We start from the raw sequence: 18,232 nt of genomic DNA, 5'->3' as shown, positions 1-18,232 counted from the left end.
GTCTTGGCTGATTAATGGACGCTGGTTAATAAACTTTTTGATTATCAAGCATTTACATTTAGCAGAACACTCTTTTTGAATTGTAGTATCTACTGTACTCCCACATTTATACTCTGAATACCTACTGTAGTGTACACATGTTGTTGTTCTGCAACACACATTTCAGCAGTGAATGTCGGAATTTTAGTTCCTTCTCCAGTGCCAGATTGGGTGTGCTATATCTGCTCTGTAAACACAAACACCTTATAACGTGCCAAACCTTAGTTTGTGTTCAGCAGCTTCCTTCCTCTCTACTTTACAGTGTATCACAGTCTGTAACACAAACAGAACATTGCTAACTCATCTAACTCATCAACAAGACAATAGTAAGTTATTTGCCCCAGTATTCAAAATGCTGCCTTTTAGAGAAACATTTCTTTCAAAATGTAACCTTAATTTACCCAGAATTTTTCCATGTACAGACAGTCTCTTTGGCAAATGACCTGGTTGGAAGACCAATTCCATGATTATCATATATGGGGGTTCCTATATCTAAGCTGTGTGTATACTTGATTAGCAGTAGAAAACATGACTCAAATATGAAAACAACTGCACTCGACATAATAACACTAGGTTTATTTAGCATTACTTGACATATGTATTTACATTATGATTTCAAATGTTTGGACACACCTCCTCATTAAAGGGTATTTATTTTTTGCTATTTTCCACATTGTAGAATACAAACTATCAAAACTATGAAATAACAAATGTAATCGCATAGTAACCAAGCAAGTGTTTCAAAAATCTAAATACATTTATATTTTAGATTCTTCTGAGTAGCCCCGCTTTGCCTTGGTGACAGCTTTGCACATGCATTCTTAGCATTCTCTCAACCAGCTTCATGAGGTAGTCACCTGGAATGTTTTTCCAACAGTCTTGAAGGAGTTCCCACATATGCTGAGCACTTGTAGGTTGCTTTTCCTTCATTCTGCAGTTTTGCTCCTCCCAAACCATCTCAATTGGGTTGAGGTAGGGTGAAAGTGGAGGCCAGGTCATCTGATGCAGCGCCATCACTCTCCTTCTATGTCAAATTGCCCTTAAACAGACGGGAGGTGTGTTTTGGTTCATTGTCCAGTTGAAAGTCAAATGATAGTCCCACTTAATTCAAAGCAGATGGAATGCCGTATCACTGCAGAATGTTGTGGTAGCCATGAAGCCTGAGTGTGTCTTGAATTCTAAATAAATCCCTGACAGTGTCACCAGCAAAGCAGCCCCATACCATCACATATCATCCATGCTTTATGGCGGGAACCACACATGTGGAGATCATGCATGCGCCTACTCTGCGTCTCACAAAGACACAGCAGTTGCATCAAAAAATCCAAAATTTGGACTACTGTCCATTTCTTGCGTTTCTTGGTCCAAGTAAGTCTCTTCTAATCGGTGTCCTTCAGTAGTGATTTCTTTGCAATAATTTGACCACGAAGGCCTGATTCACAAAGTCTCCTCTGGACAGTTGATGTTGAGATGTGTCTGTAACTTGAACTCTGTGAAGCATTCATTTGGTGTGCAATCTGAGGTGTAGTTAATTGACTGTTAACTCTAATGAACCTATCCTCTGCAGCAGAGGTTAGTCCTTCCTCTCCTGTGGCGGTCCTCATGAGAGACAGTTTCATCATAACGCTTGATGATTTATGTGACTGAAAAAATCTTCTGGAAATTTTCCAGATTGACTGACCTTCATTTCTTAAAGTAATGGTGGATTGTTGTTTCTCTTTACTTGAGCTGGTTTTTCCATAATGGACTCCTATAGGACCGACATTATGATTATCTTCTGTATACCCACCCCACCTTGTCACACTCTGTGTACCCACCATAACGCATTAACTTTTAACGAGGCACAGCAGTTAATTGAAATGCATTCCACGTGACAACCTCATGTAGCTGGCGAGAGAATGCAAAGGATGTGCAAAGCTGTCATCAAGGCAATGGATGGGTATCTTGAATAATCTACAATGTGAAATGTATTTTGATCTGTTGTACACTTTTTGGATTGCTGCATGATTGCATACCATATGTGTAATTTCATAGTTTGGATGTCTTCACCATTATTCTACAATGCGGAAAATTGTGAAATGAAAGAAATATCCTTGAATTAGTAGGTGTATCCAAACTTTTGACAGCTTCTATATAAAAGACACAAGCCACTCTGGGTTTGGCTGTCAACTCCAGCTTGGTCCCATTAGCTTTAGTTTCCAAATAAGCAATTGCCTTTTGATCTACAGAACACACTTGGAAGATATTTTATATACCATCTACTGTACCTATCTGGACATCAAGTTTGATGTAAAAATGCCCTGAAGGTTCCTTTAACTACACCATTGAGACAACTCAGTGCACAGTTAATTTGAAGGGGGAGTAACTGCTATCAAACTCAAGCAGAAATAACAGAAAGTGCATCAATCAAGGGGCCTTTATTCTGAAACTGATATAGGTTGTGGGGGCAGTAATACAAGTAACAATTAAATGGCAGTCTTTTATATAAAATAAGTCATGGCTATTGTTTTACTCTATTGTATCGTATCTGTTCAACAATTAGTGGCTTCAAAGGAAGACTAATTGAAACTCTGATTAAATGGTCCAAGACTAAACTTTTTCACCACAACTCTCCCTGAAGCATTCTACTACACGGTCACTATCGACTGGCCTTCTGGGGGAATGTCATTTTTCTAACACAGGCCAGACAAAAGGTGAAATGAGACAACTGAAGCAATCTTAGGTCAATATGAAATAGAAATCTCTCAGCTATACTGTAATAAAGTTACTGAAGGGAAGTAAGGAAACTATAAAGGGGAACTTCGACAAGGAGAGAGCGGTCTGGGAGATTGGTTCGCCCACCGGCTAACATGGCCCAGTACAGTAAGTGCTCCATGGCGAGGGGAAGACAGTTACAAAACCATAGAATCTGATTACTTTGTGGTCCATGCTTCACTCAGTTCACTGTTGTTGTTTTTTCACATTATTTTTGCTTCAGCAAAGACTAAAACATATGGGTATTCAGAGGTGCAGTGAAAAATAACTTCCCTAACAAAGCTAGGCAGAAGTTTCATAGAGAAAAAACTAAGTTAAACTCCAAGCCCCCCATTGTTCTGATCGATCCGAAGGACCCATAGAAGGCTGCTGATTTAGAGAGATAATTTCTCTGTGAATTCTCACTGCCTGGATTCAGCTGTCATCCTATTATTGATTTGGTAACAGACAAAAGACATAACTCTGAGCTAATGCAATTCTGAAGACCAAAACTGAGCAAAGAAATAGAGCTTGCAGACAAACATGCAGTAATACGCAGTGTAAATCCATTTGACTTTGATGGGCACACCACGTGCTTTCCTCCTGCTAGACGAGGGGGCGAAAATGCATCATGGGTACTTCAGCGCTGTTAATTGTCAATGACTTGTCATTGCTAGAAAGCTATACATCTGCATTAATCAAGGGGACAATCTAAATATATTAAAGGTTTTGAGAGTGAATCTATCTATCTACTCAAGACACTTTCTAGGCTTTTCCACATAAGAACAGTGGGAAAAGTTACTCCATTGAAATTGCATGACTGTTATCCATTACTGTACTGTAATGGGGTCCAGAGTACACATTTACAATTGGCTTCACTGGTTTTCATTGGCCAGCCTAATGGGCAGAAATGGAGGCCATTGGCAGTAAACTGCTGATTGGGCTTGTGGTGGCGGCTGATGGTGGCTGGAGCATGGACATGGTGTCTAGTGGGGTGCAGTGTAGACCCGTGTGTAGAGGCTGATGACAGGGAGGGGGCGGCTTGCTAAGAGGACAGTGATTTGGAAGAAATGAGCCAAGAAGGGCAGTAGAAAGAAATATTTCTGGAACATTCCTTTGCAGAGTGAAAAATGACTGGTTTTCGGACAATGGACAGAGGTGAAATATTCTGATTTCTATGTTCCGGCTATAACAGATGAAAGACAAAATTGTCACTTTAGACAAATGAACAGGCAAAGTGGGAGGTTAAAAAAAAATATATTTCTATCCGATGTCTTCCTAATGTCTTATTTATCCATAATCCATTAAATATACTTTTGTTGAATCACACCACAAGGACCTGTCCTGATGACTTCTTAAAGCTAAACACAAAGTGCTACAAAGAATGACAATACTCCATTAGGTAGATGCCAATTCACAGTTCCTCATGCAGTTTAAATAACGATTGAATCACAATGTGCTGCATTTGCATGTTCTGCCTTTTCCCAATTAAAAGCTAATTAATTAGACAAAATTCTATTAAGAAACAAATTCCACTCATCAATACTCACAACCTAAGGTCACCCATTGCACAAATTTGAATTGGCTCTTTGCATTGGGTGGACCTTAAAATAGTACAATTGCAGTGTTGGAGCTTTAAATAAATAGCTTGGCATGGGCATGGTCTAAGGTGATGGATCTCATCAGAGCTGATAGATTTCTTTCCACCAGGCAGACCAGACGGTCCCGTCAGGAAACATGCCCCACTCCTACAGTACGTACACAACTCCACTCCTACAGTACCATTCACGACTCCAATTCGGCTCAAGCCATCATGCAATCCTATTTTAAGAATGACCACATGCAGATAAAGATGTTCATGCAAAAGGCAATGTGAAAAGGACGACTGTGCAGTCTAATTAACACTAGAGCTTTGAGGTGCTCTGCGTCCCTCTTCGCCGTGTCCATTTTCTGATGATCACAACAGATATCCGCTCATTAATGGTGATTTACTCAAAACCATAATATCAAGCTGACAGAAAAACAGAACAAGAAGTTCACGTTATTGCAAGTAACCTACATGACACACAATACAACAGACCGGTAACTGTTTGATTTGTTTGATCAAAGGTGAACATTGTGATAGCAGAAACAAAGCTAGCTAGCTACTCTGTCTGCAAAGAGATTTAAGAATGGCATGGAGGTTGTGTAAGATCATTGTTTATTTAAAAAAAAATAAAAATCAGTGCTACTATATTATCCTATTGAGTTGTTTGTTGTGTTGCTTAGTAACTGAACAGTGATTTGCGTCAGAATCTTCATGAAACAGTTGATCATCTTTCTTTCATGAAAATGTGGGTGGATGTGTTTTAATAAAGCAGTAATGCACTGGGGGCATTGGTACAGTATATTGTTAGTGTTACTCAGTGTCTAACAACACCTCCTAGCAATACCCATTTTCATGTGATACGATGGCCACTTGAGCCTTATTTTATCACCAAGATTTATGTCCACTAGGGTCTTCTGTAGTTACCATCATCTCTGACCCAGCGCTTGCTGGGCATTAAACTGTCTTAAAAGCTCATTTTCTCTAGTTTAGAATTAACGCTCTGCTGACTAGCCTACAATAGCAATCTTTTGCACATCATATATTTCCCTCTGATGTATTCATTCCGTTTTGGCTCTCTTGCAGGTAGTGTGCATAATGTTTAGCAAGTCTGCTTTTGGCTGGTGGGCCTATGCGTTCCCTTGATGAATAGTCAACAGCAATTCTCCAGAATGCGTGAACGCTCTGCAAAAGGCTATCACAGAGCTGTTCATTTGGGTATGCATGAAATAACAACAATCCACTGGGAGCGTTCTAAGTTTCAAAAGCTCAGGTCAAATACACACAGAGATTCCACATGTGCAGCCTCTGGCCACTAAGGTCTGGAATCCACATCCCTTCTGCCTCCATGACATTGCATGTTCTATTTCCAGAGTGAGGGTTGAAGTGAGGCTGCTGCGATTGTAACACTGACCTGCGTGACCTCTGACCTACAAAAACTGCCTGAAGCCCTACACACAAAAATCTTCACTTGGCAATTATAAGCAAAAGGCCTTCCAGAAAGAAACACAACCTTCCATATAGCATGCCTCTTTCATGCCAAATGATTTGCATGCTTTTATATTCATATCTTTGACTTTGTTGTCAATGTATTCCGCCACGGCGGTGGGAGCTTGATGTTTTGTCTCTCTAGTCCAGGGTGAAGAGGGAGAGAGAAAAGGGGGGAGACAAAGAAGCAAGACTACTTTACTTTCAGGCCTAGTGTCTACGGACCGCATGTCTCCAGTCATCTGTCACTAGTTTACATACATGCAATGACACTTCCCCTCTCCGTGGAAAGCCGTTGTCACCGCGTGGCCGGCAGCTGAGGCAGACTGGGCGCTAGTCGGGTCTCCCCCAGGTACCTCTAGGGAGGAACATTAGGCTTGGGTGACAGACTGACAGGCTCACAGGCTGCCACCATGCGTGCCTCGTCCCCTGTCCAAGCACTCACTCCCTCTACACGAGCCACTGACTCCCAAGGCAGAGCACGTTTTGCATAAAGCGGTGACTTTGCTTTACATACATTTTGTCAGACACAAAATAATTTTTCACCCGCCTAGCCTCCAATGCTACATAAAACTTTTGGAATGAATAATGAAAACAGTAGGGGCTGGCTAAGGGCTCTGGGGAAGCGCGTAAAGATGTGGCAGAGCTGAGGCAGTCGGGTCTGTCGTACAGCTACATCTACATGTGCCAAGTGTGCCAATAAAATGTGAATAATGTTCCATAAGCATAATACGATTCTATTGTGGCTTTTAAATGGTGCCCCCATAGATAACTAATTCCAGGTTAAAAAATAAAATAAAATAGATTGTTATCCCTTTGTTATATTTAAATGTTAGCAATAAAAAACTAACAATAAACCCTGGGTCAAATTCAGGCTTTACTATAAAAAGGACAGTTAATATCCTCTAGTACATTTGTAAATAATATAACCTTGCCTGAAGAGTTAACCAGAGTCCCCTGACTGGAAGCTAGCGATTATGTACTGTTGACATTGCGGTGACATGGTGTGGTACCAGTAGGGTAGCAGTGCACCAATCAGCCTCAAACCCAGAGTATGAGAACAGTATCAAGAGTACACCAGATATATGTATGTAATAGTATGGTATAGTATGGGTAAGTACACTTGAAAAGAGGGTATTAGTATGTCCAGTATTCTGCTATTCGGCAGGGTATGCTTTCCTCCCGGCACCAGCTGAAGTAAAATAAAGGTCAGAACACTGATCATATTAGAGCAATAGAAAGTCAATATGGGTTTTAGCTGACTTGATTTGGAAACAATGTTTAAGGTTTCTCAGCAAAACGTCTCTCCCCTGAGCCCGGGAATCTACGTGAACCAAAGAGCATGGAACAGTGCTACTGAACAGCTATTTTAGACCATGCAAAGTCAACACTACTCCCTGAGGTGATTTCCCGATAATGAACACAAAAGAAGTGTCAACCCTCATAAAGCTCCAGGATGATGCTGAACTCTTTATGAGGACTTTTTTTTTCTGGTTTAAATTAATCTAATTCCATGTGGACACTAAGTGGGACCGTCAAATAGGCCACACGCACAACAAGCCTTTCTATGGCTATCTCTTTCTAACAGGCATAGTCTGTCTGAGAGGAACAAAGAGCCCATACACCTGATAAGTACTTTTCAAATCTGACCACATTGGCTATGCGCCTACTCACACCTATTCCGCACAATGCGACAATAGAACATTGACAGTGTCAAAGGTTATAAATATACTGTGAGCAAACTCAAATTAACTTTAGGAAACACATTAAACTTTCTGCACATTTCAAATCAGGCAGGTTGTACTTCAGTGGCCAAAAATGGCGTAATCATGAATGCTTATATTTTTGGGGTGAAAACTGTGGTTGACTAGAGGTTATTTGCTACATCCCAAAAAAAGACCAACAGGGCCGTTGCAAGGTATGCTGGGCCCCTCAAACAGACGTATGCCTGGGGCCCATGAATCGTATCCACCTTTCCCATTGTTAGCGACAGCCCTGCTGTGTTGCTTTTGCTGGTCTTCCACTGGTCTAGTGTTGGGATGTAGTGAATTAGAGATACATTTTGCAGTAGCTTAGTGGTAGTTGAAGTAAATTCAAAGAAAACTGTTAGTTGTCAGTGTTTAAGTAGTTAATTGATTACCTTGTAGAAATGAAGCTACAACTTGTAAAGGAGACAGAAGAGTTCCTGTTCATCCACTTGCCTAATTTTCACTTGCAAGTGTGTTTTTAAAAGGCTAAATGATCTGTTCCTCCAATTTGTACTCCAGAAATATTAACAAATGACATTTTTGTAGGTGACTACTTTTTCAAGGAACTAAAGTACTGTAACACAGGGCTCCAGAAGCTTTTTGTCACCCTTTTTTTTGTTTTTTAGGTACATATTTAATTGGTCACATCACGTCCTGATATCAAACTCTACTTGCGTTTGTTTGGCGTTTTTACGTGTGTTAGCCACTCTCTCCCTTTCGCTCACCATTCGTCCCGATGAGGGATTAACTGTAACGTCAGCATCCTGTTGGTTCATGAAACAGGTAGCTAAGAATCTACTGCCCTGCACAATGCGATGCTTTAAAACCAAGTAGCAAAATAGGGGCCGTTCTGCAAGTAAACGGGCTCCATCTCAAACTAACTATGCCAAAGACACAATATGCACTTGGTTTCTTAGTATCATAGCGGTCAATATAAAGAAAATAGCCCTTGGATCAAGTTACATCATCCCCCAACATACTGACATCTCTTTCCGAATGAATGTGTGACACATGGATCATAAGGTGGGGGGAACTTTTCAATGGCCTTATCAGTAATGTGCAGTTTGAACATTTTGGTCATTTTAAAAATGCGCTGCAGTTCCCGATTTATGTGCTCATTGTCCCTGCTGTCAAGCAGAATCCATAAATTGAATCGCAAATAGACATCTAGACCTTGTTTTGCATGTATTAAGAAATACTATGTTTTCTTTGCCTAGCAGTTTAAAGGACAAATTTACAAGTCTAAAACAAGTCAGCAATAGCCTCCTATTATTAACAAAAACATGGAAATCTATGCCCAGTGCTAATAACCTGATCTTATTTTTTTAAAACAGCAGTGTAAACATAAAATCTAATGAAATTACTAAATTAGTCTTTATGTACAAATAACCTAATGTGCCAAATATGTTTTGGGGATGTGTGCAAATCATGTGCAGGTGCCAAGTGAATGACTCAGTAGCACAAGTGCCACCATTGGAAATTGTTAGTCTGGAAACCAGTAAATGTTTTCTTAAGGGTCAATTTAGTGTAGCTTAACAATTTCCAGTGTGAAGTAATTTGGAGATTGGTCAACTATATTATGGGAATAGTCTCCCCAACACAGCAAAAAAGCACGATTAATCGACAGGCAATATGCTATACGCAACCTTTAATTTGCTCTAGGAAAAGGATGTGAGCAATGAACCACTTTGTCTGCTGTCCTCATGCTTCAACTGGCAAAACTCAGTCAATGAGTTCTCAGTATATCATTCAAAAGTTAAGTAATAAATGTGCTAATCATATATTGCCCCTTCTAAAGTCTATCAGAAAACCAGCACGTATGAAATGAGCCCTGAAAGCCTAAGATGAATCATGAAGGTGTATGGTAGGTCCACTGGCCATTTGAGAGCTGTGCACCCTTTTCTAGTGCTGAAAGCAGGGTGTGAAAACAGCGATGTGTAGCATCATTAGCAACAGCTACACCCCCCCCCCCCCACCTTGCTACGACCAGTCACTAACCCCTGCACTGGTTGTTATCATCACGCCGCTGTGACACCCAAGACGTTCTCAGCCGATCCACCTACCTGTCCTCCTACCTTCCCCACCTACCAGCCCACGGCAGCCTGACACCTTAAACGTCCATGCGATACGTGGGTGCCTATATTTATCCTCTTTCACAGGCACGAATGTTGTACGAGTCCGTGGATGTGAAAAGGAAACATGTTTTCTGCGTATACCTCTCTCTCCCTGTGACATGGCAGTGTATCAGCCTCCCTCCTCTCCCCTGTACCCGTTCTGCAGACAGGCCTTAGACCCATCCTCTCCACAGCAGTTCTCTACACCAGTCCCTGGCACCCAGCCAACCTGTCAGCCACACGGCGGTGCCCAGGATGAATGAATCACGGGGAAGTTAGCAGGCGCCACTGATAGCAGGCATCCACCTATGATCATCGTTCCTAATTAAGATCTGACTTCTTTGATGTGATCTTTAGTGGAACATCAAAATATCAATTTGAGACAATTAACCAGTCAATGCAATGACTCTATTCATCATTCCAGAAGGAGTTTCCAAGACAGAAAAGCAGCCAAAACATTGACTTTCAGATTCACACAAAGCGATGCCTGGTCTTGAATGTTAATGTATGACTTTATATTCAATGCAATAATTATAAAACTACGGTGTCAGTATGCTAATCTAATATAATCACTAAGAAGCAGTACACAAATAGCTACTGATGCCTTTTGTGGTAAAGAATATCTAATCAAAATTAATCAAACTGGCATTTTACAAATGATGAAGGCAGAATGGCAGCTCATGCACAATTCCATGTTCCCAAATGCAATTCAACAAAAGGTTTATCAAGAAGAGACCTGAAGATAATGGACTTTAAAAAAAACACAATTAATTCCAAAAACGCACATTTCACATGGTAAATACAAGGATGTTAACTAAATATTGTGTGAGTTTAGATTTATGCCAGTTATGACAAGAGAGAATGTTAATTCCAAGCTTTGACCAGAGTTGTGTATGCTTTCTGTTCCAGACTTGTTGAATGCATGGGCTGGGAGTCTAATGAGGATGATGGCCTCGCTGGAAGATTAGACATGTTTTGTTAGAAGTGAAATTTCAATACAAGGAACATATTGCATTTTCTCTTATCTTGTGAGGTTTTTCAATCGCAATAGAACACTCTAACAGCATTATGCAAGTAAACACCTTGAAGCAGAACTGTTAAAAGCCCCACTCTTTTTCAAGGTTATTCAATGATAAGCTACATACTCAAGAACAGAATGATGAATTCCAACAATTTCTAAGGGTCTCAGATGTTTGATGAAATTGTAGAATTTCTTGAATAGAATTCATCGAGTGTCTGACATTTCCTGCCGCACAATAAGAGGCAACCTTAGAAGGAAAGATGTGCTTTGAGCCACGAACAGCCCCCTTCCTTTCCTTAACGGAGGAGAACATAAATTACATAAAAATTGACTGTTACATAGTTTTTTTCTGCATCCTTAAAAATACTTTAAAGTCAAATCAATTGGCTATCATGATGAGCTGTCCAAAAAAAAAATCCCCTCCTGCCAGTTGACAATAGCTGTATGCTCAGCATGAGGTCTCCGTCTCGATTCAACTCAAGGCAAGAAAATCTACAATCATCATGGCCATTTGAAATCAAAAGTTTAGCATTTCTAATTAAAATGTAAACAGTGTAATGAGAACATCAGTGATTTAGGCAAACGCCTTTCTAGCTGCCACTGGGGATATGATAATTACTGAAGCAAATCTATGAATGCACAAGAATCTCCTACAACTCCAGATTAAAAGTATTACTGCTAAACCTAGTTTGGTACACCTGGGGATCGTCTATTCTAGCCTATCCCCAGTAGGTTCTCAGCTGCCTCCGCTCTTTATGAGTGCAGAGAGGCAGAGAGGCTTACTGTATGTGAAGAAGATGAAACAAAATCTGCATTGCATTGTTTCAAATGGCAAGAAAGGGGCTTTAAAGACAGAGTAACACTCCATTTAAATCAGTTAAATTACCCCGCATGACATACATGGCCTGAAATGAACCACCATTCAAAGCATTTAAGGTTATTACCGGTCACTAAGTAAGATCAATGCACAGTGCAATAGTAAGATCTATATAAAAGCACAGGATAAATGAGGATTTGTTGTTCAGTGTAACAACCTAGCATTACGACCACAGCCTTTTAATATTCTCTAGAAGGATGTACTGTATGCAGATTACGATTATGTGTGCAAATGTTCCTTATTTGATTATTTTTCTATGTCCTCATGTTAAGGTTTTAAGGTTGACGGCAGGGTTTAAGGGGACGTTAAGGTTAGAGGTAATATGGCTCTAAATACACTTAACACGACAGTCAAATCCTAACTGTAATCTTGAGAAAAGGTCAAATAAAGCAAATGTTTGAAAAACGGTGCTCTTTCCACAACATGTACAGTAAATGTCAAGCAGATATCTGAGTTGAGGTTAAACCCTTAAAGACAAGGGCTTCGGGAGACGGATGGAAATGGACCAGGCGATTTTTAGGTTCAAATAAATACAGCTATGAGTATATGGATTTAACATAGGCAGCAGGATGTAGTCTAAACTAACCCACATCTAAATGGATCTAAAGCCAAGTGTCTGATAGCAGAGTCTGTTCAGGACCGGCCTCATCCCGGTATGAGTGCAATACGTTTACAGGGACCTCAGATCCATGTCTCAGATCCAGTAAGCATGCATAAATTAGGGAACAGAAAGGAGACAAATGAAGGGTACACACGAGTAACTGATCTCACATTTTTGAAAAATGTCTATGTTGTCAGTCAGCCCCCCCCACACACACACACACACACACACACTAATACCAGTCAGACAGTCCCTGCGTCTAAATGAGAGTGTGGATGGGGGAGGAGGGGGGAGGATGTCAAGGATTCAGGGTCCTTCGTCTTTGCAGTAGAGCACACACGTCTCTCAGTATAGCCACAGACAGCTGCTTCCACTTTCTAATGCACCCCAACTTAGATCACTTGAGGAATTGTCAGTGCACTGAGAAACATACACAGATAACATAGCAAGCTGCCATGAGGGAGACCAAAGAGACAGAGAGAGAGAGAGAGAGAGGAGAGAGACAGAAGAGAGAGAATGCTGCTATGAGAGAAGATGGGATTTGTTCTATTTGCATGAGTATCCCTTTGGGGTCTCTCTCGCTTTTCAGATGAAAAGCACGAAAGACAACACTTAACATATTTGCTTAAAGATGACAACCCCGCACTGATTTCATTTGCGTATGGCTTTGTCTAAAATTGAGACAGGAGAGACTGAATGGGATTTGTTACAGTTACTGACAAATGTATCCGTCTGTAAGGATGAGCGTTTCATCAGTTTACAACAGCCCTGCAGACCTCCCAGGGGGTGTTTACACAGAACTAACTTAAGGTAGTCACAAGCTCCCTTTAATTGTCACCATTAGAGGATGATAAAAACTGTCAGTCTTATTCATACATTCCATCCTGTAGGAAATTGCTCTGGTCGCATCTTCCACCAAAGACAATTCTATCCATCACTTATCATAATGTACTCTTTATTGTAGCTTGCTGAAGGAGAAAGGAATGTTATCTACAGACAATAAAACCCCACTGTTTCATTATGGCTTTACTAGACAGTCTGTAGTCTTGTCTCTCTATACCTGGTCTTAATCAGAATTACATTCAGTATTTAGGTTATGGCCCTAGATTAGTTTACTGTTTCATTCCCCCTCTTTGTAGTTGTAGGGATGGTTGAGATTCCTTATGGCTGACAGGTTGGTATGCACAACTGAAAACAGTTACAATCTACCATACAACTAACCTCCCTATTTTTATACATATCATTGTTTATAGTTTTCATTGAGCAAAAATTACCTGCAGTAAAATTGGATTCAAACAAACATGTTTGTCCTTGTGGAGTGAGAAAATATACTAAAAGTAGATGGCCTACTGTTAGCAATTGAGGCTTCTGTGTTCTGTGAGGACTTGTTGCTCCACTAACAGACACATTTGTGTTGTATATGGAGTAGCATCCCATAATACTGAAACAGACCATATTCTTTGTGCAATGGTTGTTATGATACTATTTGGATTGCATAGTCCTGTAAATGGTCAAGGATACCTTTTCATGGTCAACTCAAAATATTATTTCACTGGCTCAGCTGGGTTTAGATCAAACACATGTCATCTCACGGATTTATCTGCTTTAAGCCTTTTACCTGCAGGAGCCTGGTAGTGAAGGTAAATGGTTCATATGCTACTGACAGATACTTTTCTTATGTAGGGCAAGTAAATAAAAACAAAACAAAAAACAACTCCAATACTTCAATTACATTAATTTGTTTAATGAAGACAGAAAACTGACTTAAAATACATGTTCAAACTGTTTACTGTGGTTGTGTTAAATGTTGCATGATTTATTAAAAAAATTTATCTAGAAGTTTCTATAAATATACTTAATTTGGCAGTAGTCCTGAACAAATGGAATGTGCGTAATTGAAACCATTACATACTTCATAGATTTCTCAATATATTACAAACAATTACGAACTGTGTCACAAAATGTATGTTAATGTGAAGGAAAACATGGAAAAAATGTGGTTGAGTGTAGTTACATTGTCACAAGCTGATCAATCCTGCGACAGTTTTTGTCTTAAAGTACCCATGCTAACATGTGAACACGCCAGGAATCAGACGAAGCGGGTGATGAAAAGGGCAAGGGTCAGCATCTGTCATCAAGTGTACCACAAAACTCAGCATATGGATCTGTGTCAACCACACAGCTTAGATTGCAATCCGAAGTGCAACCAAATAAGGAATAAACAGAGCTGTCATTTCCATTACCACACACAGAGGAGAAGCCAGAGGTTAAATCAGGAGGAAAGAAAATCACCTAGTGTAAGACTCGCCAATGACCTCGGCGCTACAATAGGAAACGCTAGCTAACCAGACTAATTCCTGGGAATCCATTTTTTATCTATTCTCAGATACTGAGCAACCAAAGTAAATAGTAGTGTACTGTAATAGTACATTTTCCTGGATTGAAAAAAAAGCAGTAATTAACTGGTTTTATACAAAGCTGCATCTTATAGACAGTTTAATCTAAAACAAGGCATGGGAAAAAGCACTGAAAAACACAAACATAGTCCTGCCTTAAACACATGACCATCATGTCCACTTTCATGAAAACACATTAAAGCAAAGCACTCCAACATAATGGAAGTGGTTGTGATGTACATTTTCCTGAAGTGGCATAAAAACACACTTCAGCTCATTGTTGATGATTTAATTCCCTCTCATATAAATGCAAATGAGAAGTGCAAACAAAAATATGTTTCGATTATTGTATTGAGGGAACAAGTGCCCAAGTTTTAAATACAGCTTAATAAGTTTTGAAAAAAAAAAGTTTTTATATTATAATGTTCAGTAAGAATATGTAGTAAATCTTTTTAACATTCAAAACAACTGCTAAACGCTGTGAGGTGTGCTGTGGATTGCAACAGGTGCTATGTGACCCTGAGAGGGTGACCGACTCTAATGGAGACTAATAATGTGCCAATGCGGAATGTTAATCATTTAATAATAGAATCAAGAATAGACAAATGTTTCCATTCATTTTGAAACGTAACAGCGAAAAAGCACAACACAAGACTGGTAAACAACACCAGCTTATGGTATTTGCGCTGCTGATCATTGTCGTTATTGATTAAACTGACACACTGGCCTACTATAGTTTGCAATACTCAACTTTACAGCAGGTTCACAAGATGTGATATTATAGTAAAACATTTTTGCAGTCTGAAAGAAAGCAATTAAATATTATTTACTACTATATCAACTGACGTTAAAGTATCAACACTAGGTCAGAAATGGCGCTTACAAAGATTATCTGATTAATTACACGCATAGATGTAATCACAAGATGGGCCACTTAGCCATTCATTTGACCACACAAGCCAAGTGAAAACCCAAACACTTGATTTTTGTAAGAAAACTACACGATTGTCGTAAATGGGGAAACAGACTCTGGACTGGACCGGACCCATGACAGTGCAATTTGGAGCAAACGTGATCTGTAGGCTATACTTGAATTTCCAAAAACCAAAGACAGGCAAAATGGTAGAGAAATTCTTCTAACATAATAGGCTACATGGAAGAAATGTTTTATCAATCAATCACGTCGACAATGACACGATATCACATTATGTTAATCTAGAAAAATCCTTAATCAATTTGCGGGTAAGAGAAACATCTTACGCTGGGTGAAGATAATTTGTCAATAACACACTAAGACATAATAAACTTTTACATGCAAAAATGTATCAGATCAACAGGGTGTAAAAATCTACATTTGGAATGCAAAAGACAGAAATTACGCACGAACTTGTTCTACACAATGTAAAACTGATATAGCCAACCATCATAATTATTGTATTATAAGGCAGAGAACTAAAGTTGAACTAAACAATGTATATTGGTACTAGTATTATCATTAGTTGGCTATAGCTGTCTGTATAGTTGTAGCTACTACTGAATTGTTATTATTAGTATTATTAAAAGTAGAAGTATAGTTAACTTTTAGTTTTGAACTGTAGCCTATGCTACCTCAGTATTAAAGCAAATCTCTAATTCTATCAAATGTATGATGCATCGACAAAATAAGCAGTTAAGAAACCATTGTTATTAACTAATGTAATGTTATTTCTATATCAAATTATTGTTAGAAGTATAGAAGAAAAATAACATTTAACTTTTCAACAGTAAAATAAGCCATGCATACCAAACCGGAAAAATACTCCCAGTTATTATGTAATCAATAAGTGAAATAGTCCAACATACCATAAATACTGGTGCTAGTGATCATGTCTTCAAGCCTAAAAACAAGGGAAAAGGAAAACAGCAGAATCGGAATTTTCACGAGGAATTCCAAAGGTTGCTTCTCATTATAGGCACTTTTCCACTCAGCTATCGGATTTCACTGCCTTAAAACGTGGGCCTTTTTTGTCAGGTATTCATTTTAACCTACATGCATATAATTAGGAAAGGAAAACCAACAAAAGCTATTGGATAACATGTGAAGAGAGAGACCAAACACATGACCACGAATGTAAAGCCTCTGTCAGACCTCGTTCCAACTGAAACTATGGGACACAGGCATTCGAGAGGCTGCGCACGATGACATGAAGACACATCTTCTCTTGCAATGCATTGGAGGAAGCAGCATGATGTCCCATTACTTTGAAAAAATAGATTAGGCTACATGCAGCCAATTGTCACAACGTCGAGCGCAATGACAACATAACCTACGTATTTATTAATCTCTCGGTAGGAGTATTCCAACAAGTTTTTATCATCAGATTTCCATGTAATCACTTGAAAGTTACTTTGAAACAATTTGTATCGCCCTCATCACTTTCTCGTTTAAATTATTTATTGTGAAATAATTAATTGCTAAATAAGCGCCCGAGTGATTTTAAGCCGTGGCAAAAACTTCACATCCGAGCAATATGCTACTTTAACATTTGAAAGTGGCTATCTATACATTTTAAATATGTAATAATTCCAAAGCCTACTACTGATATTCTGCATGATGCTTGAGAACGCTTTCAGTTCGAGGGCATACCATAAAGCGTCTTGCTCTTGCGTAGTGCAGCTTCGTTTCTTTTTAATTGTTCATATCTAAGACAGAGACATATTAACTCTTACCTGTATATTTGACAGGACAGCTTCAGAGATTAGTGTAACATCGATCCAGTGGATATGCTTGGTGAATTGGTCCTCGGGTTAAGCGCGGCTGCTTGCGATTTGTAACCATTCCAAGTTAGTGAGAGGAAGACTGACCAGAGCCTCTGCCATGTTGGAATTCCAAACCCTGGACAGCTGCTCTACAGAAGGCAGCATGCGGTGCACTGCGCATGTACTCTGTCGGAGGTGGCAAATTCAAAGCGCTTCCATAGATGCGAGTTTAGGTTGCTTTTACGCTGGGGGAATTGCTTAGCGATTATTTATGAACACGATATGACCATATTCAGTATATAGCTTATGATTCCATAACGAATATATTAAATGTATTTATTATATAGGTCATATAGGATATCATGAGTATCTTACCATATGTTATACATTGCCGATAAATATAGTAGGTCTGGTCAATGTACTGGTGAGCGAAATATTTTTATTTTATTATACTACTCCGAGATGCAAAAAGTATTTAACTACACAATAGTTCATGTATTTTTGTAATATTATCAAAATTCACGTATATTCATATATATTTTAATAACAAATACTGATTTTGCTTCAGAAATGTATAAATACTTACTATATAGTCTAATGTTAAAATATATGATACAGAAAGGTAGATCCCATCCATCTCTGTCTTTATCATTCCTCAGCTCCTTGAAGGGAGGAGGTTATCCCTCTAGCCCACTGAGATTGCAGGCTTGGAGAAACCCCAGTTAGACATGTGATCTGAATCCAGGCACCCTCTAGTCCCACAATGCCCTCTCAAATTCATGTGTGAGGGCCTTGGAGTGATGCATTGATTCAGCCTTGAGCACTCCCCACAGACCATCATGCCATTTCCAGCAGATCCCGAGCTCTTTAGAGGATTCCTACCCATAGGCA

The 18,232-nt window shown here is 39.4% G+C and overlaps 1 protein-coding gene across 1 annotated transcript in view; it reads right to left on the bottom strand.

The window, feature by feature from the left end:
- fign (fidgetin) overlaps positions 1-17,462 on the bottom strand; it is a 35,032-nt gene extending 17,570 nt beyond the window's left edge. Inside the window, 2 exon segments of the mRNA XM_013137820.4 lie at positions 16,445-16,479; positions 17,312-17,462. Coding sequence (XP_012993274.4) covers positions 16,445-16,469 — 25 coding nt within the window. The 5' untranslated portion in view covers positions 16,470-16,479; positions 17,312-17,462.
- Positions 17,463-18,232: the final 770 nt, after the last annotated feature.

Source organism: Esox lucius, chromosome 16 (assembly GCF_011004845.1).
Source record: "Esox lucius isolate fEsoLuc1 chromosome 16, fEsoLuc1.pri, whole genome shotgun sequence".
Taxonomy (NCBI): Eukaryota; Metazoa; Chordata; class Actinopteri; order Esociformes; family Esocidae; genus Esox; species Esox lucius.
The sequence above is the reverse complement of the archived record's forward strand: the minus strand, read 5'-3'. Positions and strand labels throughout refer to the sequence as shown.